Source organism: Solea senegalensis, linkage group LG19 (assembly GCF_019176455.1).
Source record: "Solea senegalensis isolate Sse05_10M linkage group LG19, IFAPA_SoseM_1, whole genome shotgun sequence".
Lineage (NCBI taxonomy): Eukaryota > Metazoa > Chordata > Actinopteri > Pleuronectiformes > Soleidae > Solea > Solea senegalensis.
The window spans coordinates 8,058,410-8,084,458 of NC_058038.1; the positions used below are offsets into that span (position 1 = coordinate 8,058,410).

At 39.6% G+C, this 26,049-nt stretch overlaps 3 protein-coding genes and 3 non-coding genes across 9 annotated transcripts; 5 read left to right on the top strand and 1 right to left on the bottom strand.

Moving 5' to 3' along the window:
• Positions 1–3,547: 3,547 nt before the first annotated feature.
• On the top strand, positions 3,548–16,848 carry LOC122785133 (mitogen-activated protein kinase kinase kinase 14-like). Of its 4 annotated transcripts, XM_044050783.1 has the most exons (17): positions 8,335–8,379; positions 8,497–8,635; positions 10,041–10,316; positions 10,406–10,487; positions 10,598–10,817; positions 11,056–11,448; positions 11,551–11,685; positions 11,757–11,886; positions 12,283–12,411; positions 13,957–14,061; positions 14,153–14,310; positions 14,385–14,535; positions 15,362–15,664; positions 15,747–15,856; positions 15,972–16,110; positions 16,201–16,301; positions 16,383–16,848. In XM_044050783.1, the coding sequence occupies exons 3-17, from the start codon at positions 10,055–10,057 to the stop codon at positions 16,542–16,544; spliced, it is 2,580 nt and encodes an 859-aa protein (XP_043906718.1). In that variant the 5' UTR covers positions 8,335–8,379; positions 8,497–8,635; positions 10,041–10,054; the 3' UTR covers positions 16,545–16,848. The 4 variants fall into 4 exon arrangements, with proteins under 4 accessions (XP_043906716.1, XP_043906715.1, XP_043906718.1 ...); XM_044050781.1 differs by lacking the exons at positions 8,335–8,379; positions 8,497–8,635 and adding an exon at positions 3,548–3,609; XM_044050780.1 differs by lacking the exon at positions 8,497–8,635 and having other exon boundaries at positions 8,238–8,379.
• A 602-nt stretch (positions 16,849–17,450) lies between these two features.
• On the bottom strand, positions 17,451–20,702 carry LOC122785134 (apoptosis regulator BAX-like). The gene is made up of 6 exons (XM_044050784.1): positions 20,626–20,702; positions 19,508–19,556; positions 19,254–19,412; positions 19,038–19,173; positions 18,833–18,937; positions 17,451–18,755 (listed from the first exon to the last, which is right to left on the bottom strand). The coding sequence occupies exons 1-6, from the start codon at positions 20,654–20,656 to the stop codon at positions 18,657–18,659; spliced, it is 579 nt and encodes a 192-aa protein (XP_043906719.1). The 5' UTR covers positions 20,657–20,702; the 3' UTR covers positions 17,451–18,656.
• Positions 20,703–22,582: 1,880 nt separating this feature from the next.
• On the top strand, positions 22,583–24,807 carry rps11 (ribosomal protein S11). Its single transcript, XM_044049990.1, has 5 exons — positions 22,583–22,664; positions 23,156–23,296; positions 23,509–23,584; positions 24,157–24,286; positions 24,617–24,807. The coding sequence occupies exons 1-5, from the start codon at positions 22,650–22,652 to the stop codon at positions 24,738–24,740; spliced, it is 486 nt and encodes a 161-aa protein (XP_043905925.1). The 5' UTR covers positions 22,583–22,649; the 3' UTR covers positions 24,741–24,807.
• Positions 23,356–23,439, top strand: LOC122785925. Its single transcript, XR_006362366.1, has one exon. It is a non-coding gene; the product is annotated as a small nucleolar RNA SNORD35 (small nucleolar RNA).
• On the top strand, positions 23,946–24,029 carry LOC122785927. The gene has a single exon (XR_006362368.1). It is a non-coding gene; the product is annotated as a small nucleolar RNA SNORD35 (small nucleolar RNA).
• On the top strand, positions 24,437–24,520 carry LOC122785930. Its single transcript, XR_006362371.1, has one exon. It is a non-coding gene; the product is annotated as a small nucleolar RNA SNORD35 (small nucleolar RNA).
• Positions 24,808–26,049: the final 1,242 nt, after the last annotated feature.

The following is a 26,049-nucleotide window of genomic DNA, read 5'->3' on the forward strand; positions in this document are numbered from 1 at the left end:
CTGTGGTACATGTACCACCAGTGGTACACAAGTTTCTGCTGGTGGTACTTGGAGGAAACAAAAAATACTGTTCTACTGTATATACCAGTTTATGTGATCAGCGTTGAGCTGAGGATACCAGTGACTGAAGTATGAGGAAGAGGAATGATATTGAGAGAAACAAATGATCTTATTGGGAATAAATCTGCCTCCTGTAAAAAGTCGAAATCGGATATTGCTCGTCCTATTTACACCACTGTATTATAACGTTGGTGATCCAATGAACAATTTTTGATTCCCAAAACATTATGGGAACATTACATTTTGGATGTGGGTGTCCTGAAGGTTCTCCCTAGGTTGTCCTGTGGTTGATATGGAAAGTTTCCTAACATTTCCTTAATATTAGTTTTTGGTTCCACATTTGGTTCCCAGAGTTACTTTGTGACAACCGTCATACAACCTTTACAGAACGTTCTCTCAAGGTTCCCAGAACATTCTGGGAATGTTACCTTTTAGTTGTGTGAATGTTCCCTGAAAGTTCCCCCCCCCCAGGTTGTCCTGAGGTTGACATGGAAAATTTCCTAACATTCGCCTAACATTAGTTTTTGGTTGCACATTCGGTTCCCAGAATGTTTCCATCGCGTTACTTTGTCACAACCTTCACATATCAACATGGCAGCAATCATTATATATTACTATTATATATAACTATATAACTGTGCACGTTAGGAGACATACTTGCAATTGTTGGTAAAAGAATAGGCACACTGGATAGAATTAAAAGTTTTATTTTCAATTAACCAAAATATATACAACAATTATACAAAATTAAAATATAATCAAATCAAAGTAGAAAACAAACTCTAAAAATTTAGTTAATGGTGTTACTTCAAGAGCTCAACATTTTCTCAGCTACAGTGTGTAAAATCTACAAATATTTATTATTGCACATTGCAGCTGAATATCATTTACCTTACAAGTGTGTTGGAGAACCTACTGTATGTACTGTTATGTTAAAACAGTTCCTGATATAAATATAAAAGGCTCATTTTAGGATATTAAGAAACAACATGCCAAATGAAAGCAATTTCACCCTAATTTTATACACTGGGCCTTTAAGTTGATGTTCACTTCAGTATTTACGGTTGTAGACTTATATCAAGCCAAATGTACCAAAATGTAATTTCAACAAACTGTTTATGTCTGAATTAAACAGTATTTTTTTAATCCTCTCAGTGTTTCTTAATTGGGTTGTTGTAAGACTGTGTTTTATGAAGTTGTTTTGTCAGGTTTCCTGGAGGTCGTGTGACAAACTGACAGAAACTCCAGGTGGAGTTTTTTGTGTTTTTTTTTATTTGAAATATTATTTCTTGGCTTTAATATTAGTTAAACAATTTTAGTTAAACAAAAGTTATCTCATTTGCTCCCAAATATCCAAGTAAATGTTACTTTGAAATCTCATTTTACTTGCTCTGTTTACACAAAATAAGTCCATGTTTTGCCTTATAAATTTCTTGGCGTTCACACAAATGTCACAATACCAAGATATTTAAGGATTTTTGCTTGATATTGAAAAAAAGGGTAAACTGACAGATCATCGGTTTCCTCTTTAGCACATGGTGCGAACACAGAATGTCCTGCAGCTCTGCAGGACATCTCTGCCTGAAGCTGAAACCGCTCAAGTAAATTACAGTTTGTCAATATTAGTATAAGACACAGAGAGTTATTTTGGCCCAGCTCTATTTGATTTGTGGTCATCGACTAACTAATCAAAAACACTGGTTGTTGTTGTCAGTCATCTATTTCCATTGTCTTTCTTCAGTTTCTGTTCAAATTTGGTGGAGATTGACAGCGACATTTCTTACAAACATATTTTGCCTTCATCAGAAATGTATTAGTGTATGCACAAGATATGAACATCAGTGCTAGACGAGAGGAGTTGGAGTTTGCTGATATGTTTAGCTGTTTGTTGTGTTTACAACAGTGATACTCATACTTTTTATACCAAGTACCAAAACATTGAGCTCTTGAAGTAACACCATTGTCACAAACGTTAAAATACAGTGGTGTAAGTGAATAGCAAAGTCAGCTCCGGACTTTTCCCAGGGGGCAGATTTATTCCCTTTATTCCCTAAGATAATTTGCTCTCTCATCATCCTCCTTTTCCTCACATATTCTGCACTGGTATAGTGAAATTAGATTAAGATGGAGTGAGTGATAAAGTGATTCTAATTATTATTAATTCATTTATTATATATTTGGGGGGGATTTGTTTCATTTTCTACACCCTCCAGTCAAACTTCCTCAGCTCCACTCTGATCACATACCCTGGTATATGCAAGTACCTCCAGAGGATGCTGGAATGCGTACCACAGTTTGAGAACCATGGATATAAAAGACAACAATACTCTTGAAGTAATTAAGCCATCTCATATTTAATTTCCTTAGTTTTCATACCAAATAGAGTGAAGAGAAGGTAATGATGTCTGCAGTAAGTGCCTTTAGTCCATAGTTTCTGGCTCCATCTTGTGGCACCTTTTTGTCAATACATGCAACCAGCATGGTTCTAATGAGAGAGCGATAACTAGACAACCCGGATGAAAAGAGTCACTAAATTAGTACAGTGGTACAACTACTACAAGAAGAGCACATCCCTCAACATATGACCTTTGTTGCATATTTCCCCTTTTTTAATTTGGACATTTTCTTCCTGGGCATCTTTGAATTTGAAGTAATTTTGCTATCACAAGTTTGTGTGCAGAACATACGTCCCAGCTGCTCTGGTTTGAGTAGTTGAACTAAGATTTACTTACACACTCCGACATAGGATTCACTCACATAGTCAGTCAGTCATCATCTACCGCTTTATCCTCCACCAGAGGGTCGCGGGGGGTGCTGTGCCAATCTCAGCTACATAGGGCGATAGGCAGGGTACACCCTGGACAGTTCGCCAGTCCATCGCAGGGCCACACACAGCTCAAACCCGGGTCTTCTCGCTGCAAGGCGAGAGTGCTAACCACTACTCCACCGTGTGGCCCCACTCACATAGTATTATTACATTTTTGTTACATTAAATACAATTTTCCAACTTCTCAACTGAAAGACGGTCAACTCGGAGGCGACGTCACACTCAGTTCCGATTTCTCTTCTCTAGACCCATGGTCAAATCCCACTGGAAAGGATTAATTATCAATATATCAACTGGCTTATTGATTATCCAACTAAAGGGTAATTAGTGCAGTTAGATATTTATTGGGTTTTTGCGGGCCCCTTGCTGCTCTGGGGCCCCTCAGGAGTTTAATCTCACCATGTCATTTGCCAAACTACCACTTTCTCTGGGAACTGTCAAAATAAAACAAGCACAGTCAGGAAGTACTGTGGTTTTCATTTCAAATTAAAAGCATGTCCAACTCACATAACTATACCACATATTACTTACACAGTGAGCAAGCATTAAACAATATGTCCACTGTTTCTACAATGTATTAGTAACATGAGATTTAATCATTTTGTTGTTAAATTAAGGGAACACAGTTTTTTATTTTGAAATCTTTGCGGTCGCCATTATGTTAGCTTGACAAATCCGATGCTCGCCATCGGCCGACGCCTTCTAAAAGAACTGGAAGCTCGGTAAGCGAGAGAGAAAAAGATCTATTATTACTCTTTATGTATGTGTTTAATCAGATAAACATCTGACGGACATAACATGTGACATGTTTTATTTTGAGGTAACGAATGGTTTATTCAAATGTTTGTGTTGTGAACGAGTGGCAGAGAAACATGTCGTGATAAGTTTTACGTGGAATGGCGGTGAATGTGGCGAGAAGGAAGTTCAGTGTTTTAGTTCTGTAAAATCTATGAACACACACAGAGACACTGTGCGATACAAGCTTTTTTAATATGGTTGGTACATGAATGTGTAATGAGAATCACCACAAAGTGTAGCTTTGTTAAGGTGTTGTTACTGAAAGATGAAGCAGTTTAGGTCATCTAACTTCTTCTTCTTCTTTTTTTAACTGCACGTACGCCTATTGAAGCCAGATGTCTCTGATTAAAAACACAGATCTACTTTTATGTCGGCTTGTCATTTGCTGTTGCTTATTAAATGCTTATGCAGTTTTCAAGACCCCCTTTTTAAATCAAATTTCTTTATCTTAAAACTAAAGGAACAGGCTCATTATAACCAGAAAATAAACACATAAGAAGCATGTCAGTGGATGTCAGATGTACATTCAGAACCCGGATGTACATGAGACATAATACATAAGAAAACTGTAAAGAAGTGATTTATTTTAAATTTTATTTATTTATTTGAGCAAATTGACTGGCTGTGCTCGCTATGGATGAAAGATTTGGGGAAAGTATCATATTGTAATTTTACTGTCAGATATTGGAATTGCAATTTGCAATATAATTTTCTCGATTATTAATTGATTTTTAAACTAATCGTCAACTATTTTCACAATCGATTTATCGGTTTTTAAAGAATTAAAACTAGATATTTCAGCTTCTGAAATGTGAATATTTTCTGTCTCTTTGTTCCAGATCACAATCATTAAAACTGTCTACTTTTAGGTTTGTGGACAAAACAAGACATTTGAGAACATCATCATTTCCAACTTTCAGAAACACTGAAAAACATTTTTCAACATTTTATGGACCAAAGAGTTACAAAATAATAAAAAAATAAATGTCATTGAAATGTCGTTAAATAATAATAGACAGATTATTTGATTTTAAAAACGATCACTAGTTGCAGCCTTAATAACACTGTTATCCTTTGCAAATGAGTGAACTAAACTAGATTATATTAAAAGGATCTAGCTGTGAACAATTTCTACTGTTGAAATGGGCAAATCATACACTTAACTTGCAATAACATGCAAATGTGGTGGTTCAAATTGCAAGTTCAATTTAAAAAAAAACCTAAAAACAATAAGTTGTTCAACCCTAAACTGCACCTCGTAAGTCCACATAAGAGCAGTTATAATGTTTTCCACTCCAGTATGTTGAACTGTTTAATGTGATGCCATTGTCAGCTCTTATTCGGCCCTTTAAGCCATCATAAACTCGTACCAGATTTAGCTGCTCACATGAGTCAGCCCCAAAGTTTTGTTACTGCTTTGCATCTCACATGTACAGCATAACTCACCTCTTGTTGGTCCAGAATCAAAACCCAGGGTCCGGATTTACACTGACCTGGGTCCTTGATTGAAAAAGAAAAAAAAATTGTCACTAAAATGTAGGAATGTGTTAGCACCAATTGTGTAATTTTGGGTAAATACGATCCATATGTTTGAAATAGCTGTTGGAAATACAGATGCTGATTTTTATTTGTTTGTTTTTGTTGTTCCTTCATTCGTCCTTTGTTCCTCAGTGATACAAAGAAATCTTCATCATAGAAAATAACGGAAGTGTTTCAGAGTCACACTCTGTAGCACTTTGAATAATTACAAATGCAATGGTACAAATACCACATTTGTTCACAAAATATCAGTTCCTCAGCTATTTGAATCTATTATTTGTGTATTATAGTCCAGTTAAACATCCACATCTGTACCACTGATCTGATGACAATCAACTAGGTGAATATCAGCAGATACTGATGTGCTGCAGACAAATGCTGTGTTCATTTTACAATGTTTAAAGTAGGATTGAAACTTATTTTTAATTATTTTGCCAACACATTATTTTCTGAACAATCCAGCTTAATTGTAATTTAGTGTTAGACAGGAAGGAAAGATGAACAATTATACCATTCTTGGTCTTGTTGTCAATACTTCCATTGACAGTGTCAATATCAGTGGAAGTAATAATATTTCAACCCCCTCAGATTAATATACAGTCATTCACTTATCTTTGGAGGGAACAGATGACTATTGTCTGTCTGCTGCCAAACATGCATGTGTTTTATTGTGTTGTTGACCGCATTGCAACCTGTTTTTCATTTCCTCTATAATTTGGAGGAAAAGGGGAAGGTAAGAGAAACAGAGGGGTGTGACAAAAGAGTCCAAATAACAAAACTTTAACGTGCAAGAAAATTGTGCCGGTGTCTTAGCCGCACTGTGGACATGTGTCTCGCAGGGCAGTTTCCTGAGAATCTGCGTGCATTTCTCTTGAGAAATTCTGGCCTGCTTCTCATCTGTGGCCAACTTCAGGTTGAGTCCCTTTTCACTTTCCTTACTAAAAGCTTTGGAATTTCATTAATCTGCGTGGGTGTACAGCAGAACTTGGCTCAGAGTGGCCACCAACTCTAAGTGGTGATAAACTCAGGGTTTGTCTGCAAGGCAAAGTCATAACTGATCATAAACCTGAAGTCTGATTGTATTTAAGGCTCAAGGTTCTTGTACGAATGCTCCAAATCACTTTGCAAACATGCATTTGGATGTAAACCAATGCAACAGCCCAGCAACAACTTTAATCTCTTGTCTCTGAAAAGTTACACTGTTCAGATTTTGTCGACGTGGTCAGAGAAGTGTTGATGCAGCTTGATTGCAGATTTGAAGTTGCTATCATGTAGGTATGTTTTATTGTACTGACAGAAAAATGAAAGACTTCTTTTTACATATTGTATTTAGACCAAAATTGAATCAACTTATTAAAATTTTTTAAGCTTAATAAAATACCCATCTCAATATTTCAGGGTCCAAGGCTACAACCAACAGTACGTTTACATGCGCAGGCAATCGGACAACTTGTCCGAGTACGAGTATAAATGCGGAGGAGAACGTCAGTTTTTTTGCCATGTATATCTCACTCTGCCTGAATCTCTCTATAAACTAGTACGTATTGAATCAGTTTCCTGTTGACCTTTACGTAACAGAAAAACAAATGGATCGTAATGTGGTTCTTTGGGTCTCTTTTCCGGCAGCAGTACTGCAATTTATACATCGTCTCCTTCTACTACCGGGGGCCACAATTTTGATGCATGAGCAGAATGCCATGTCCGTCTCCAGCCCGTCTTATCGCATACGTGCTGGAGTAATCGGACTATGATTCACGTAATCACTCATTAGTCCGACTAAAATGGAGCAAGCTAACGTGTTTACATGACAATGAGAAAACTGAATTATTGCCTTAGGCTGACTAAAAATGTTTAATTTAAACTGAATTAATGAAAAACCCAACATATTTGGTTTATGGTCTCTTTTGGAATGCCAAACTACATCTTATCTTGTCTAATTATATTTCACCGTATCTTAATTGAGGAGCTAATTGGTAGAATAATCACTGTAATTGTTATGCATAGGTATATACATTATCTAGCTATTTGCTATATTGTGTTCAGACAATGATGGCTGCTGCTGATGATACACACTCCCCATGCATTCTGTTGATTCAAAATCAATCACTGCTGCTGGAAATTTGAACATTTGACAGTTGAAGCAGAGCCTCTCAAGAGGTGTTCTAAACTTCCTGTGTTCTATAGCGATTCTCACACAGTTGCAGAGTTTTTGCTGCTGAAAGGAAAAGCAAGTGAGATTATTTGAGGTGAATTCAGAGGACGCCTGACTTCACCCACTTGTCAGTCGACATTTATTGCACTTGCTTTAAAGTCGCTCTGTGGCAAATTTCTCACTAGAGGAACGTTCTTATCACAAAACACTGCATTATAGTGGTATTTTAATGACATGAAAAAGAGTGTGGGGGTTATCATGAAGTAGCCTTTTGCTCACTCACATGACAGAAGACATGAAAGGTCACAAAAGTCTTTACATTTGTTATAGTCTTGTAGGTGTATGTGTGTATGCAAAAGATCAAAAACATGCATGCAGTGGAAAAGTCCTGCGGAGTTTTTGACTTCATGTTATTTGCCAGTGTCCTGTCTCTTATTGGACATTTAACGATGATCATCCAAAAACCTATTCAAGTTGAAGAAACTGGTTAATTGCTATTATAATCTTCTCCATGGAAAAAAAACCACTAGCATTTATCTCAAAGTGTGTACATTGTAGTGACATATATTTAACAAAATAGTTACTGTTATTGAATATTGCCGTGTCCTACTTCTTTGTGTTTAAATCTTAATGGTACTGGGTCACAGAGAGCTGACATTTTGGTGTTGTCACTGATCATAAACATCAAAAGCATAACAGAGGGTGTTATCCTTTAACCTAGTCGGAGGGAAGAGCGAGTGAGCCTGCCCCGCCGGAGTGCACGCAGGGAGGGGGGGAATATGGGGAAGTGGAGATGCATTTCCCATAAGTCAGCCAGCTCCTCCCCCGGTTGGCTGAGAGCCAGCATTAGACAGAGAAGAGTAGTAGGGACAGAGCCAAACTGTTACTGAGAATCAGACCATGAAGGACGAAGGCAGACAAACAGAGCACCTAGTTTTACACATGTAGATGACACGTTATTCACAGCAAGGGAGGGGGTCGCAGATCAAACTGGCATCCGGTGGTATGTCTACACACACACACACACACACACACACACCCCTCGCCCAAACAGACACTCACACAACACACACACACACACATACCCACAGGGCTGTTCTTGTGCTTGTGTTTATTGCAGAGGCTTTTTCTATATTTCCTTTCCACGTAAATTCATCAGAGTGTGGTTTCACTGCACCGATGCGGCGTCTCAAGCAGGAAGTGACAGTTGAATTGCTTCACTCAGGATAATCTTGCATTGCATGAAGTCGTCGCACAAGGTAATGACATTACAGCTTTAGCTGAAATTTGACAGTTGGTGTCAGATTTTCTCCTCTCTCTGTACAATTGTGTCGGCGTGGTTAAACGCAAACACTGCCTGGGCAATGTTTTTGGTAGAGAGGCAAGACGTCAGGAGATTTCTGGTGTTTATCCTTGTATGACCTCTGTTCAATAAAGTAGTATGGCGCAGATAGTGTTAAAAGTTAAGCGACAGGGAAACACTGTGATCGAGTGTGAAGGACGCACTGATGCAACCCGCTGCAACTGGAGTCTTAGGTCTTTCGTTCAATGCATATTACTAGTGCTGAGAGGAGACAATGTCGATTTGACGGTGATTTTACTGCGACACATGCTTTGCTGATTATGAAGTATGAGCCACAGGCAGGTAATAAGGAAGATCCTTATCAGAGAATCGGTCCAGCTGTGCCTAAGCTGTGCTATTCTTAACGTTCTATCACTGAAACAGAGTGCTTGTGTTTAACATGGTTGCAAACTGTCATAACAATTTCCTGTCTCATCTGCTGACTGCAAACTCTCAGCTCATGTTGATGATCAAGTGACCATCACGCTCCCCCAACTGACAAGGCACGACTCAATGTGTTCAACTTCAAACAGGCAGATGTATATTATGCTCTGAAGCCACAGTACAAAACATGTCATTGTTGCACTGAAGTGTGTGTGTGTGTGTTTGTGTGTTTACTGCTGAAACAGACCAAGCCCTGTGGTTTCAGTCACATGCATTTTAAAATAAATACAGCCCGGTTATAAACTAAATAAAACAAAATGGATGAAAACAAGCAAACAACATTAATTACATCCTTCTGCTAAACTGAAAATAACCAACATTTAGTTAAAACCATTACAATAAAACTAGCTGTAGCTCTATATAACAAACATGTCACAAGTGCTGTAGCGATCAGTTGACGAACTGATGAGAAACTGTAACTTTGATAATCACGTTTTTCTGAAAGGCATGCTGTTTGTTTGTTGATCAGTGTTTGCAAAACCAGGAAATGATGATGTTCTTAAATGTCTTGTTTTGTCCACAGACCAAAATTATTCAGTTTGAATGATTTCTTTGTTATATCGAGCAAAGAAACCAGAACATATTCACATTTAAGAAGCTTTCTTTTAATTATTGAAAAAAAACATATTAATCGATTATCAAAATAGTTGGCGACTCATTTAGTAATCAATCATCGCAACCCTACATATATGACAATAAATGTGTTGTGAACAACATTTTATTAACAAATAGGATTCATCAAGAAAATAATTGGCTGCTTAATTTGTTACAGCCCTTTAACAAAGGGTTTCTATTCTATCTTGAAACAACCAGTGTGTCCTCAGTCAACTTTTGTGGAAAGTAACTTATTCGTTGTGTTTGATTCTCTCTTTTCGCAGATCCAACAGATGAAATGGCGATGAGGCACAGGATTTTCAACTCGACAGCACCGTTCTCTGGCTCGCCCCAGGCTGAGCTGAAGAGGCCGTACCCGTCATGCACGGCCACTGACCAGGAGACGGAGGAAGAGGAGGAGGAGGAAGACGAGGGGAAGGGCATCAAAATGGGCTATGCACATTTGAGCCCTTTACTCAATAAACTCCTGACACAGGGAACTGCAGAGCAAATTGGGGAAATGCCACTGAAGACCTCAACCTTCATTGCCCAGGCTGAATGTACATATATTTAAATATGTCTTTGATAAAATAAACACAATGAATAACTACGTCCACACACGGTTTAACATTAACGCTGCTCTCTTCAGGTGAAACCCAGGACTCCCAGGAATTTAGTCCATCTTGTTTTGAACGCTCCTTTGTTCCCTCGCCTAACTGCTTCACCAGCAGGTATGACGTTAGCGCCACAACTGTGCCTGCACTCTTTTATTCACCTTATTGTTTAATGCCATGTCTGGAATGAAATTCGTGTTTCTCAACATTTTTTTTCTCTGCACCAGTCTTCCCTCAGAGCACAACAATGTGGCGTGCCCAACAACAGCCTCCGTCCAGGAGCCGGGCGCCGCATCAGCGCAGTTCAAACCCAGGAAAAAGAACAGGAAAAGACAGAAACGCAAAGGGAAGAAAAAGCCAGAGAAGAAGGAGAAGCAGCCACACAGACATCGAATGCCCTCTGGAGTCCCTGAACAGGAGAGTGGAAGTTCTCTGGTCCAGATCCTGGTAAGAAATTTGGTTTCTACATCTCTTTGAGTTGTGAAACGGGTATTGAAACTGCTAAGAAGAAGAAGTTATAGTGTGTGTACTAAGGATTATAAAGAAGTGAGAGTACGTGAGAGTAGTGTTTCTACAATCTTCAAGAATAAATTGAGACTTTCTTTGACAGCTGGAGGCTCGAAGTGTTGACATTCCCAGCTTTCTGTAGCCTCATCTACCCTTGTTTTTTGTTTGCTTCCTACAGGAGGAGTCATCATCACTGGAAGGTGACAGCAACCTCAGTGCCTCTTGCTCCAGCAGTGTTGAAAACTCAGAGGAGCAGGACAGAGGGCCTCCTCTCTACAGCCGACAGGTTTACAACACAGGCTCCAGCTGCTCGCCTCTGAACTGGAGGGACCAGGTGTGTGGCCCCCTCTCTGGTCTCGGTTCCTTTGGGCAGGACAGCGACTCTGACTCCCTCAGCAGTTTGGGGGACTGCTCACTGGCCCTCGCTGGCCTCAGGGGCAGTGTGAGTCAGGGGGACCCATGCTACGCGGGGCCCTTTTTCAAAGCGGTGGAGAGGGATGCGAGAGAAGATGAGTACGAGCTTTCAGCAGCTGATTCTGTCAGCAACGAGGGGCTTATCTTTTACAACGAAGTACGTTCAGTGTCCCTAGATTTTATGTTCTGTCCTCTACCTGTGTTAAATGCTGTTAAAAAATATACATTTCTTTTTTCTTTTCTTTTTTTATCCTGATAGAAAATCCAGCCTGTGGACTCAGAGTACAGAGAAGGGAGGGAGTTTGTGCTTTCACATTTTATCAAGGAAGGATCATGTGGTGAAGTGCTCAGTGCTCAAGACGTCAAAACAGGCTTCAGATTTGCCGTCAAAAAGGTAACACAAACTCTATCTTCCCTTTTGTGAGTTTTATTGGTCATAAGTGATTATGGTTTGATTTCTCACAGATCGACTGGAAGAGGTTCAACAGTGAGGAGGTGGGTGCGTGGAGTGCCCTCAGATCTCCTCATGTGGTGGAGCTCTTCGGAGTGGTCAGAGAGGGGCCAAATGTTTTCCTCTTCATGGACCATAAATCTGGTAAACGTTTCTTCCCGTTTACACAAACACTTCCTGATAACAGCCAGTGGTGCTGCTGCTGCTCAGGCGGAGCAATGACATGGTCGAATAGGTGTGTTGTGAGGATAACAAAGTGCACAGAAATACTGATACGATTCATGTCGAGATATGAAAGTGGGCGGCTCTGTGGGTAGAAATGACTGTTGAGCTTCCAAATTACACCAAACATCTTTAAAGATGAGATGCCTGCTCGATAAACACGACTTGGCTCACTTTTGTTTCCTTTGTCATCAGTCTTGGCTTCTGCTTCAGACATCTCCTCATCGCTTCACAATAAAAGGCAGAGAGGATGAATCATATACTGTGTTGGTAACACGACAGTCGGTGTCCTGCTCTGACCTGATCTGTTTGTTCTAGGTTCTGTGGGTCAGCTGATCGTGGAGCGAGGCCGGCTGCCAGAGGATTTAAGTCTCCACTATCACTCGCAAGTCTTAACAGCACTGGAGTACTTGGTGAAGAAAAAAGTCGTGCACTTAGATATTAAAGGTATGCTATCATAAAGGGACATTTCTTTTTTCTACAAACAAAAAATGAATAGTTATGCTGCAATGAAAACCTCCTTTCTCATCTCTATTTGTTATATATATTTATAGCAATACTTGTGCTTAGGTTTGTTTTCAAACACAACATCTATGACTTATGTCCGTCCTAGGAGTTTCTAAACATCTACATTGGAACAACATATAAAATAGAGCTGTTTATATATGAAAAACAAAAAGACTTAAAAGCAACACTATGTAACTTTTGCTGGATGAACACAGCACGATGAAGTCAGATTTTTGTCTCTTTAGATTACTATAAATAAACAAAACGCAAGTTATAACACAGTTATTGTTTCACAACAATAACAAAACACTGTTGCCCTTTTCTTTTTATTTAACTCCCAATTAATGATTATAAAGTACAATAAATTAAAAGAAATGATACAACTTTACATAAAAACAACATTTGTAAAGGATTTATAAATCTAGTTTTCACACATTAATATTGTCTCACAAACCATTGTTGTCCCAATTTAATCTTAAGTGTTATAACTCCCTAATTATAAAACATTTATAAATCCTCTATAAGTGTAATCTTAGTGTTAAACGGCACCAAAAGGCTGCGAAGTGTTGCTCAAAAGCTTCATTTCAACACGGCTCAGAGTGAGCAAACAACGCAAACCAAAATGTTTTACTTGTGTTTCCTAGTGAAAGATGAAAACAAACAGAGTCATTAAGTGTAATTAGTTGTCATTAAAAGGTTTTGCTTCTTTGTGCAGCTGTTGCGTGGAACACAAGTGTCACACCGTGTAGATTTGATCTCCAGCACCTGTGTTATGAAACCAGACTACCACAGAGAGAAAAAACGAGCTGGGAATTTCCCACAGTGTGACTCACCGCTGCCTCCGAGAGACGGCGCATGTGCGCTGAATCAGGAGAGCAGGAGAAGAAAAAAAGGGAGACTGAAACTAGGGGTTGCGTGGGAGTGACGAGGAGCAGGAAGTAGTTCGAGAGAGAGAATGACAGGGGAAACTGGACAGAGACGAGGCAGGGGATGAAAATGAAATAAGCAAAAAAAAAGAAGGAAAGAGAAAAACAGAAGTGGAACTGCATAAAAGGAAGACAAACGTTTAAGACAAAAAGGACAGTTTTGCTTCTGCAGTTCAGGCGCCACCTGGTGTCTGTAATGTGTAGGAAAACCGAGGCAGTAAAGCCAAATCTCTGTATCTGTTGCCTGTTTATTAGTCTCCACATTCATTCCACATTAGTTTTCTGCAGCAGCTGTCCTGCAGTGACTTCATATTTCCCTCCTTTTAGCCCCTTTGTTTCTGTGCTGTCTCAGTTTGTGCGTTTCTAATAATGTCGTCCATGCTGTAAAATACTCGGCTCAAGTTATGGAAAAAGTGCCGCTGCACGGATTTGAGATTAGTCGATTTAATTCACTGTATTCAGACGTGTATTTATAAAGCTTGTGCAAGAGCAGCAGAGGTTAAGCACTGTGCTTAATGCAGATTAATGCACTGTATCTGCTTCTTTTTCCCCCCCACAGCTGACAATGTGTTGCTGTCGGAGGACGGTAGACACACCTTCCTGTGCGACTTTGGACACGCAGAGAGATTGGACAATCAGGGACAGAGCCTCAGCGTGTCCAACGGTAAATATGCAACCGTGTAACGTGATCGTTTCTGTTGAGACGATTTATCTCACGTCTGAATCCCTTGTTTTCCCAATGTAACTCAATGCAGATCTAAAGGGCACAGAGACCCACATGTCCCCTGAGATCGTGAAAGGGGAACCCCGCGGAGCCAAAGCAGATGTGTGGAGCAGCTGCTGCATGTTACTGCACATGCTCAACGGGTGTCAACCTTGGACAAGATACTACACCTGTAGACTTTACCTGAAGGTACATTTATCACATTATGCTCCGTGTGCCTTTCACAGTATCCATGTCAAACCACCTTCTTGTGACGGTTACAGATTGCTAACGAGCCCCCGCCTCTGAGAGAGACCCCCCCTGACTGTAGCCCGAGCACAGCGGAAGCCCTGAAGGCAGGACTGCAGAAGGATCCGACCAAGAGATCGTCAGCATCAGACCTCAGAAAAATAACTGACAGAGCTCTGAGAGAAGGTGAATGATTGTGCACACGCTGTGTTTTTGTAGTTTTCTCATCAATGCAAGAAGGAAAAAAACAAAGTTAAAGGAATACGTCAGGTGTTTGAATTAGGTATTGAAGCATTATCACCATTGACAACTATCTCCATGAACCACAAAAGGATCATCTAATAAAATCTACACCTACATAAGTCTAAAATATCCCCACTCCCTGCGCCAAAGTCCATAGAGAAAATCAGACATTTTACATCACAGCACACTGGAGTTTTTGATTTACTCAATCAGATATCAGCAAAAACATTTTTTTAAGAGGTTTATAATTGAATGTTGAATCTAACGGCGACACCAAGTGACAAACGTGTTCTTAAAATATGGCAGACACGTAGGTGAGCCTTTTGTTAAGTGGGTAAAACCTGTTTTTTCATTGTGTCCCTGTTGGCTGCCATGTTATAAGCATGTTTACAAGAATTGTTGTGCTCTTCAGCGATTGATTATGTGTCATTACCTAACATACATAACATGACAATAACACACAGATGGAGCAGTTCATTGATTTCTATGCTTTCCAAATAAAAATACACCTTTTTAGAAGTCCAACTCTCCTCTCAGAAATAGTGTAATATTGGCATCTTAATACAAATTGTATTCTCTTGTCATTAACTGAAATCAATTCCAGCTTCTTTATAGATGAATAACAACTAAAGTAAAATATAACTTACTTAGGTTTTCCTACAGGCAGTAACAAATACGATGAACACTCAAGTCAAGCCTGTAAAAGTGATCCTTGAAATCATAATTGTCAGCGGTTTATAAAGAATTAATGTGATTTGTGTGATTACAGTTGGAGGCCTCACCAGTCCGGTAAAGGGACCGTACACGGAGCCGCTGTACGTCACCAGCAACCCCTCTGACTCCCTGCAACTCATCAATAGCAGCGTCGACTGTGACGACGACAAGGAGGAACATCAAGAGAACTCAATCACAGCGGGGAGGAAGACAAAGGAGCTAGATCATGCAGAAGAAGAGGACGAGTCAAAGCCAGACTCGCTGTTCTGTCCACAGACACTGATCTACGAGCCAAACCACAAGCGGAGCAACAAGATAACCACTGTGTCGGAACTCGAGCTGCGTAAACTGGAGCGAGGTGAGGGTTGGTTTTCGATCTTCTGCCTCGGTGTGGCGTAAGTTTGAACCGCGCTCATTATGCTTTTTCGGTTTATTCGCAGATTTCTACCTGAGCAGTCTGTCCCAGCCTCAGTCTGCGGAGATGCAGGTGCAGCTCTTGTCTTGTCTCAGCAGTGAAGCGTATTCAAACTGGGAGCCGTGGGACAAAAAGGTAACCTAACATACACTGCCACGGCTTAGAAAAAAAGAAATACACCATGCAAACAGACTTAATGTTCGGTTTGGGTTCCTTTTTTTTAAAAAAAATAAATAAATTTTTATCTCAGGACTCTGGCCGCTGGTCCCTGAGCCCAGGAGACGACTTCAGCTCTGGCGTCTTCTCTTACAACAGCCAGCCAGATGTGCAGGTCTTCAGTATGGATTTGCTGGGTCACACACAGCTACCACCACCCTGCTGTTTTGAAGGTAAGATTGTCATTAAATTCTCTCTTCTTTTGTGAAATATAATATCATTCTCCTTACATGATGTCCCTGTCTGCTTTGTGCTTGGATCAGGGGTGGATGTCTGCATCAGAGACTTCAGCAGAAGAAGCATCCGCATCAGAGAGACACGCCGAGTGAAAGTGGGCCACATCGCCACTGGAATTAGCGATCAGGTGAGGGGCTCACAGTGCCGTGTTCTCATGTGTCAAGTGGCATTTGATGGTTTGAACGCTTATGCATGTTTCTCTGTTTAGATCTCAGAGAGAGTGTTCACTCTGGAGACAGAAGCGGGACAGCAGATTGCTCATGACGAGGAAGTGCAGGAATCCGGTCTGGAACTCTGCTGTGTTCCTGCGCCTGACTTCAGCCCCGTCTGGAGGTGGCGGATCAGAGACGGAGTGCTAGAGACAAGATAGAGCCTACATCTCTCTCTACCCTTCCATTTGGCAGCAGCTGTTACCTTAACTGTTGATAATATCACCTTGTGCTGAATTGCTACATGTGCCTTTTGTTTGTCTTGTGTTGTGAGGACCAATGCGTTTGTGCGAGGGGATAAAGACCTGAACTGCAGGTTCAGTAGAAATGACCTCATATGATAATGACCATGTTGTTATGTAGCCTTTGTTTGTTTTTTACTTACAGTATCTACGACTGAAATTGCTGAGCATTCTATGGTGTCTTTGTTGCATATAATGCAAGTCAATAAACGGTACAGACCTATATGTAGCGTGATACATTATTTCTTCCCTCAATTACGTCTAGGCTTTAAATTTGTAACTTTTTAAACTGTGCAAAGTGCTCAAATAAGATTGCTTGCTGTCCGAAACAGACATTTCCCGTACTACGAATAAAGGTAATGCAAGTATTTAAGTGTGAAAAATGCTGAGCATCCATTTGCAATTGATACCAACAACCCCACAGGTTGAGTTTAGTGGTTTGTATTTCACGCTCATGTTTTTGACATGACACACAAGGGAAACTACGACATCACACGTAGGTGTCGTCTCTGGCCACACTGACCTTCTCTGCCACCACCATTATTAGGCCAAAGTTTTTACAAGTACAGAACCCGATGTGGTGGATGTCATGCAGATAATTTGCATATATGTAACACTCTGTTTAGTGTGAATCCTGTCTGTTATACACACTGATATGAAAGGCCAGAATATCAAAACACACACTTATAAACCTTCCTACAAAGAGCCTGACTTCTTCAATAGTATAATTTCTATAATAAACCTCCAAATCTAAATATATACACATGTATTCATGCTGTTTTAGGCATCTTGATCAAGTAATCACTACATAGCTTCATCCACGTGAACAGTTAAAAGATTTATTTTCCATATTTTTTTTAAACATACAAGGTCACTGCAAAAGGATTTTCAGGGAGGCTTTAAACTTTTTTCAGCATTACAAATGTGATAGAAAACAGTGAAAATTTTGAGAATATCAAAATGACTCCATTGGAAAAATAAAATAAAAAACACCAAGGCACAAGAAAAATGTATAAAAAGCCTTTCGCTGTGTGTAGATTGCAGTTTCGAACAAGTCAGGTAAAAATACAGTACTGTAAAAAGTGAGGTAAACATTTGTGAGCAATCCAGTGCTATTCTGTGTCTGCAGTGCAACCTCGTCCACAAACGACGGAAGCATCGGCCCATGACGTGTGGCTCCACTCGACATCTAGATATTCGCAGGCAGAATTTCTCACTGGGAGCCACACGGTGATTGCAACACTGGTGAAAATACCCAAAGACAGCATATCATTGAACGTAGGAATTTAGACTGACTCACATGACACCCCGCTGTGACTCTGAAATAAGGCTGATTTGTGCATTAGCTGGAACAAGTTACTCAGTGTCATGTCTTTATTTGTATCGTGTTCTCACTAAATCTGACAAATGTTTTTGAGAAAATATCTCCTCTTTTTTTTTTAACTTGATAGGATGTGACTACCCACTATTGTGTTCATTGCCAGCAGATCATAACAGATGCACACCAGTAAACACTCACAAATACATATGAAGATGAAATTCATTAACACACAGGTACCATGATGCCATGGATGGAGAGAGCTGGAAGATCTGAGAAGCAAGTTGGGTGAACAGAAAAAACAGAACAATGAAGTGAATGCAAAGAAGGAAATCTTAAAGAATAAGTAGTAGGTGGGAAACAGTGTCCGTTTAATCTGTATCAAATAAAAAATAAATTACCTAAAACATATTCCCTGTTGAAGTATGACAAACTTTCCACCCACCACATTTTGTGCATGTAATCATGCAAAGCTCTATGGTCACTTACTCAGTGGTGTAGGAACCACGGGAGCGAGTGCTCGTTCAGTCAAGCTTCCGATCCTTTCAAATGAATAGGACACAGAAGAGGCTCGATTCAAGTTCTTCCAGTTCAACCCTGCCTTAACGTCTTTCTGTTGTTCTTCCTATGTCCATCTTGTTTTTTTTCCTGTCCCCATAGCCCTCGGTTGTGGTCCTTCCTCATCTTTCTCCTCCCTCCTCTTCTCGTAGCCGTCACATTTTTCGAATGACGAGCACAGTGGTAAGAACACCAGCCAAGAAAACACCCACCGTCTGCCACGTAGGAGTGCCAAAGTAGGAACGAATACCCTCCTAAAAATCACAAAATATGCCTTACATGAAGTCAGCAATGACTAATTTGTTTGCAAATACATTAGTCATCTCCTTACCCAGCCACCTTGCTCCCGGATCCAGTTGATCACATTTTCACGGAGATAGTCCAAAGTCCAGTTGATGATGGTTTTGATAACATCAGGAACTTGAGTCACAAGAGCCTGAGAAGGACATAAAGGGAAGATGCTTTGATAGACCACAGTAATCCCATGACACCGATCATGAATCAGTTTCTTTCGTTTTGACAGCTACGTTGCTTACTTTGATGACGAGTCGACAGGCAAAGTAAAAGAGTGCCACCACCCTGCCCCAGTTGAATTTCCCATCTGAAAAGATCTCTATGGCAACTCTCATAAATATGTCTTTTGTGGGACTGAGTGAAGAGTCATTTATCATCCTGGAAAAAGCAATGAGGATGAGGTTAGCAGGTTAATTACAAAACTATTATTTACAAAACCTTGATATAGGGTAGTTTACCGCTGGAGATCCACATTTCCATCCAGCTCGTCTCCGATCTGCTGCAGACACTGAGCAAGCTTCTTCTGGTTGGGGTCACACAGTTCTCCTCCACCCAGCTGAGTCCTGGTCAGGACGGCATTGCCATCTCCATGCCTCTGAACCCGCTCATAGATGAAACTACAAAGAGGGCGCACAGAGAAAAACAATGATATGTATGATATGACTACCTGCCCAAGTCAATAAAGAGAAGGAAATGTGAAGAGTAGACTCACTCCTTCAACAAAACAGCTCCTAGTTCCAGAATCTGATCTTTGGTGGTTCCTGAAAAACAAAAATCAGTCTTAAATTTTGGGAACAACTGACTAATTATAAGTCATATTTCAGAGTTCATCTAGATAAACCACACTTTCACAATTATAAATTAGAGATGCACAACATTATTAGCAATATTATTATCGGTATAGGCAGATAATGGCTTTAAAAATACACGCCAACATCTGCCGATATGGAGGATAATAGTAGTGGGCTGAAAAAGCTGCTACCTCTTTGACTTCTATGCTAGAGCCTATGGCAACCAGTATTATTTCTTATGCCTATTTATTGCGCACCATAAAGATATTTTTCATCCACATCTGCTGCATCATGAGTATGAATAATATGTTGTTACTTTCACTAGAACATATGACCTCTTCAGTTGGGCAAAAGGAAAGACGTGTGTGATATATACAAAACACACACACATACATACTGAAACTGAAACGTTAAGAAGTAAATGAGTTAATGTGACATGTTCTACCACTGTACACCCAAGGTAGAAATCATTTTGTTGGTGATCGAAATACAGATTTCAAAACAGTTTCAAACATTTGTTGAAAAGATAATCATTTAAAAATAGCCAATATAAGAAGTGCCTCATCTTTACCTAAATCACTGCATAGTCTGTTCGAAATTCTAAAGAAGTGACTTTTATTCCATCTACCGTGTGAAAACCGTCAGAGATCTTTTGCGGTTTACAAAGGCAGCGGCGCGTTCACAAGTTAATCAACCGACATTAAATCCAGTATTATCTCTTTCGTATATTATACATATCGAGTCAGAGAGAGCCTTGCGGTGTTTGACATTATAACATTAAAAGGGTTTAACCCGCTAATATAAATACACGTTGATGTTTCGTTTCGATGTTTGCTAACTCACCGTCGTAGCTAGTCGTGCTAAGCGTTAGCCTGATGTTTAGGCGCTGACACCCGAGCTAATCTCATTTCGGTTTAATGTTACAGCCACAGAACAACAGTCATTTGTCTAAGAGTAACATTATATATGTGAACCATATCGTTGGCGCCACTGTCACAGTCAATTTAATGTAATAATGCCTGGTGATGCTAACTCGTACCTTCACCGCCTCCTCCCGAGCGAGATGCCATCTTGTCGTCTGTTTGGATCAGGATCGCCTCTGCTTCCGTACGGACTTCTTCTTCTTCTTTTACTTCTTCATATTATTTGCAGCCGGCTTTTAAAAACAATTAGCGCCACCCAGCGAGTGTACAATCATGTTACCATGACATCGGTATCTTATATTGGAAATAAAAACATCAATAATATATATATATTTTTTAAAAAAATGTCAAGACACCCCTATAAAACAAGGTTCAGCCCACTTGTCTAAGATTGATTCTTACTCTAGTTTTGTTTTTGCTTTTTCAAATGAATAAAAATTTAAGAATTTCAAACAGTGCCGTTTCTAGCTTTGTGGGGGCCCTATGCAAGATGCTGTTGGGGGGCCCCTAGTTTGCCAAACTACAACAAAGAGACTACTGATGGTGCTTTTCCACAATATCAGGGGTCTGCAACCTGCAGCTCTTTAGCTCCTTCTCAGCTCTTCCAGGCAAACTGAGCCGATATTAAAATGTGATGTCAACAGACTGTCGGCCACTGCTTGGTCAGAGAGTGTCGTCACTGGAAGAGTCATGAGCGCAATGACACACACATCGACTCACTCTCACACCTATGGTCAATTTAGAGTGTCCAATTTACCTAATCCCCATATTGCATGTTTTTGGACTGTGGGAGAGAACCCGGAGAAAACCCACGCACATACGGGGAGAACATGCAAACTCCATGCAGAAAGGCCCTTGTTCCAACCGGGGCTCAAACCCGGGACTTCTTGCTGCAAAGGCAAGAGTGCTAACCACTACACCAACCGTGTAGCCCAATAAATTAACTTACTGGGAATAAATAAATAAGTTTGAGAACCACTGCTGTGGTTTAAGAGAGAGGCATGGCATTGTCATAACTTACAATTTCAGTCTCTTTGGAGGTTAGAAGGGCAACAAACTTACATACACATATATGTAAATTAATATTTAGAGGAGTAAGTAATTTGCACAAAGCATATGTGAGGACGACAAGACTATTTGTTATTATATTCCACTATCAAAATATTCTTAGTAGTATTAGTTATATTAATCAAGAGACATGTTGGTGACAGATTGTAACGATGCATGAATAAACAATCAGCAGATAAAATCTTGAGTTTCAGTAATTATAATACATGATTTAGTGTATATTTGCTCAGCCAAGCACAGAAACTAATTGAGTGTACACCCTGGTAAAATAGTTTTCTTCCACACAAAAACTAAACAGTAGGAGTAAACACTCAAGGAAACAAACAGAAACCGATTTGCTTTTTGTAAACACAAAACCCTCTGAGATCTTTACCCACTGACAACATAGACCCAAACTGAAACAGAGTCAGGAACCTCCTTATATCAGGCTGGTTAATCAGCCTCAGCTGTGTTTCTCTCACTGTTTAACTCAGCTAATTATCCCCAGCTGTGGTCAACTAATCACAGGTGCAACTTACAATTATCCAAATAAAAGAAAATGACTTGGAATGTTTTTAATGTTATTTCTGAATTCATAACACTACTGTATATACATTCTATCTATCTTGGATCAGTGTTACAAAAACTGCACTTGTTGTCAATGTCAAAAACATAAGTATTAAGCAACATTTTCATATGACATTCTGTAATGGTTTTGGTACTACAGATTTTGTATAGCAATAGTCTTGTACACAAGTTGTCTCAGTAGGGGTTGCCTCTAGCATTTCACCCCGTAAAGTGTTATATGTTTTGTCACTGAATTTTGAAATAAAATAATAGTAACACTCATCATCAAAAGTTGACCATTTTGAAAAGCACAGGTGTTATCAGTCACAATAAATACAGCTGTGTTCAGTGTGACAGGAAAACAGCCTGCACTCTGAAACAGAGAGCTAAATTATTCAATTTTAAGCCACTGTTGCTTACTATTTTGTGTTGTGCCTCGCCTTTACGTAAACGTCACTTCCGGTGCGTGCTCGTCTTCCGTCCGTCGCGTGCATGCATAGGCCTCTTTACGACTCGGCAGGCAAAGATGGCGGACGCACAAGTACGTTTGGAAAAACGGCGTGGCGAATTTAAATCGAAAAATACACATTATACTAAACCTATGGATGCGTTTTTGTTGAGTATGTGCTATTATACGGTACTTACACACGATTCCGAGTCGTTTCTGAACACACTTAACCCGTAACGGCTGACATTTGTTGTTGCCGATCGCATATCCTCGTGTGGCGTTGTACTAGCCGGGATGCTAACTTGTTAGCTTAGCCCGGTACTACGAGTTCCACTTTAATAACGCATATTTTTGTCGGTTAATATTGGTTTTGTCAACGAGTTGTCATCAAAATACTAGTCATGAACCGCGGATATATTGGTTGTGCTAACTTTATGTTTCAAAAGAGGTACTAGCATGTGACATTCAGATGGAAATATTGAAATGAGTCGCCCTGGTGTACAAGTGTGGAGCGTACACTTAATGTGGTCTCCATATTGTAATGGTAATGTAAAATAATGCTCCTGTTTTTATTTCTCTGACAGACCGAGAGGGCTTATCAAAAGCAGCCCACCATCTTCCAGAACAAGAAGCGTGTTCTGGCCACAGATGGTGGAAAGGAGGCCAAGGAGAAGCTACCCCGCTACCACAAAAGTGTCGGGCTGGGCTTCAAAACCCCAAGAGAGGTAACTTCTAGTCCTGACAATTCTAGCAAATCCTTGATGATAAAGTAAAGTTATTTAGTTGCAAATGATGTTTTTCTCACGATGGTCTTCCAAGCCTACAGGGTTCTGACGACAATGCCTTTTGGCAAAACTGATGCAGTCCATTATAAATGTTTTTCATTTTACGGATTTTTTTTACTTGACACTAATACATCTGTCTGTGGTTTCTCTAGGCTATTGACGGCACTTACATTGACAAGAAATGCCCCTTCACTGGAAATGTGTCCATCCGTGGCCGTATCCTCTCTGGTCAGTTCAGTAATTGAGCTCATCCTAGAACCACTCACCTGTTGGCACAGGCTTGGATTGCGCCAGTACTTTTTGTATGCAATTAAATAGCAGTGTTCCACTTCTGCACTTCAAGTTGATTTAATGAATCAATTAGGACAATATTGGTGGGATAATGTAAATGAACACTTATCGAGTAGATGTTGTTTTATTATTGGAGCATTTAATTCAGCCCATGAACAAATTACATAGATTCAAAAACACTTGTGCCAGTATTGATGTCCGTTAAACGGTGTGCAATTCCTCAATACATCTCGAAGCAACCCAAGCCACAACCAGCACATAACATTAACTACATATCAAATATTGTTGTTCACTGTCCTACAAATGATGTTTTTCTCACGATGGTCTTCCAAGCCCATTGGGTTCTGACGACAATGCCTAATGGCAACACTGATGTAGTTAAGTGACAGTGAAATATTTAAATGAAAGGTGCATTGTCATGTGCCATTCAGTTCACTTCTGTGTTTTTTGTAAATTATCCATTATGACCATTGAAAGCTGTTTCTAAACATTTTTTGTTGATTTCAAAGGCGTGGTGACCAAAATGAAGATGCAGAGGACCATCGTTATCAGACGTGACTATCTGCATTACATCCGCAAGTACAACCGTTTTGAGAAGAGGCACAAGAACCTCTCTGTTCACCTGTCACCTTGTTTCAGGTACATCTCCCGCATGTGTAGTTTTATTTTAGACATACCAAATGGGAATGAGTTAATGATGTCAAATTTAATTTTAGTCCTGTCTCAATTTGGTGTTTTGCTGTATAAATCCTAGTTGATGCTAAAACTTGGTAAAGTAATATAACGCACTGCAAATGATGTTTTTCTCACGATGGTCTTCCAAGCTCTTGAAGCGCTGACGACACTGCCTTTGGCAATCACTGATGCAGTTTAGTTTTTACAGATAAATCTTACATTGACGCACTGTAGAGAAACACCTCACCTCTAACCACCTATTAACATGTGTGTATCGTGTTCTTTTTTCTGCAGAGATGTTTCAGTTGGAGACATTGTGACCGTCGGAGAGTGCAGGCCCCTCAGCAAGACCGTGAGATTCAATGTCCTTAAAGTGACAAAGGCTGCTGGAGCCAAGAAGCAGTTCCAGAAATTTTAGACTATGAACAGGAAGGCTGCTGTTTGCTGACTTGTCTCATTGTCAAATAAAGAAAACCTTGTTTAAATTGCCCTTTTATTGTTGGTATTTAAGAGTCTTAATTGTTGAACTAAATACAGGTGTGTGACCTTATTCACTTTTTTTAATAATCAATGTGCTTGTCCAGTCGTAAAGCCTGTTGATGAAGAACCTCTCCGTTTTGCTCTTGGCACTTACTGGATAAAGACCATGTTGGTGCATTTGATGTAATAAAACATGGACGCAGCATTGACCAGGCCCTTATTGATTATGAGCACATCTTTAGATATGAAAATATTAGTATTGTGTTGTACCTGGAGCTTGAACCCAACCTCTGGAACAAGGGCTGAAGGCTCTATAGTTTCAACAGGTTATACTGCAGGAACTGCAGTATATTTTAAATATCACAATTACATCTTTTAATTTCTATAAAATATCAGTGCTGGATCAGTGTTAACCAAACCTCAGAATGATGTGTTTTTTGTCCACCTACTCATTTAGTTTTAATAATTCCTGTTTTATGGTGCAAATAAACCAGAAATTCTTATTGAACATGTAGAGAGTTCAACTTGTTTCAATAAGACACAGAAATCTCATTGTTTAGTATGTCGTCCAAAATGTGACAAAAATCTCATAGTTTAGTATGTCGTCCAAAATGTGACAAAAATGTCATAGTTTAGTATGTCATTCAAATGTGACAAAAAGTCATAGTTTAGGCTGTCGGCCCAAAATGTGACAAAAGTCATATAGGTTAGTATGTCGTCCAAATCGTGAAAAAAAGTCATAGGTTAGTATGTCGTACAAAATGTGACAAAAAACGACATTTATGTCGTCCCTATGTCTTTCTGTTTGTGTGTCTGTCTGTTTGCGTTTCCACACTCACCAATATGACCAACAGAGTGATTTGTGAAGTCGATTGCCTTGTTTATAATATAATCTTGTAGTTCTTACAAAACTCAGCTTTATTGATTAAAATGTAATTTTGTGGATTCCCTTTATCCATACCCATTTTATTACCAGTTAATATCATGATTTGATTCCATGTTTATTTTTCTATATTTAGTTAAAATGTTAAACTGGCCATAGATGGAATAAAACAATTTTTCAGGTAGTTTTGATCATTTAAACTTCCTATGAACTAATCATTTTTAAAATACATTTAAAGTCATGAGTCATGTTTGAGTATACTTAAAAAAGAATTCTTGTGTTGTGGTATTTTTTAGTGGGTAATTACAGAATCTGCTGAGTTTTACCCGCAATCTGCCGATTTTTACCCGCAACATGTAATGAC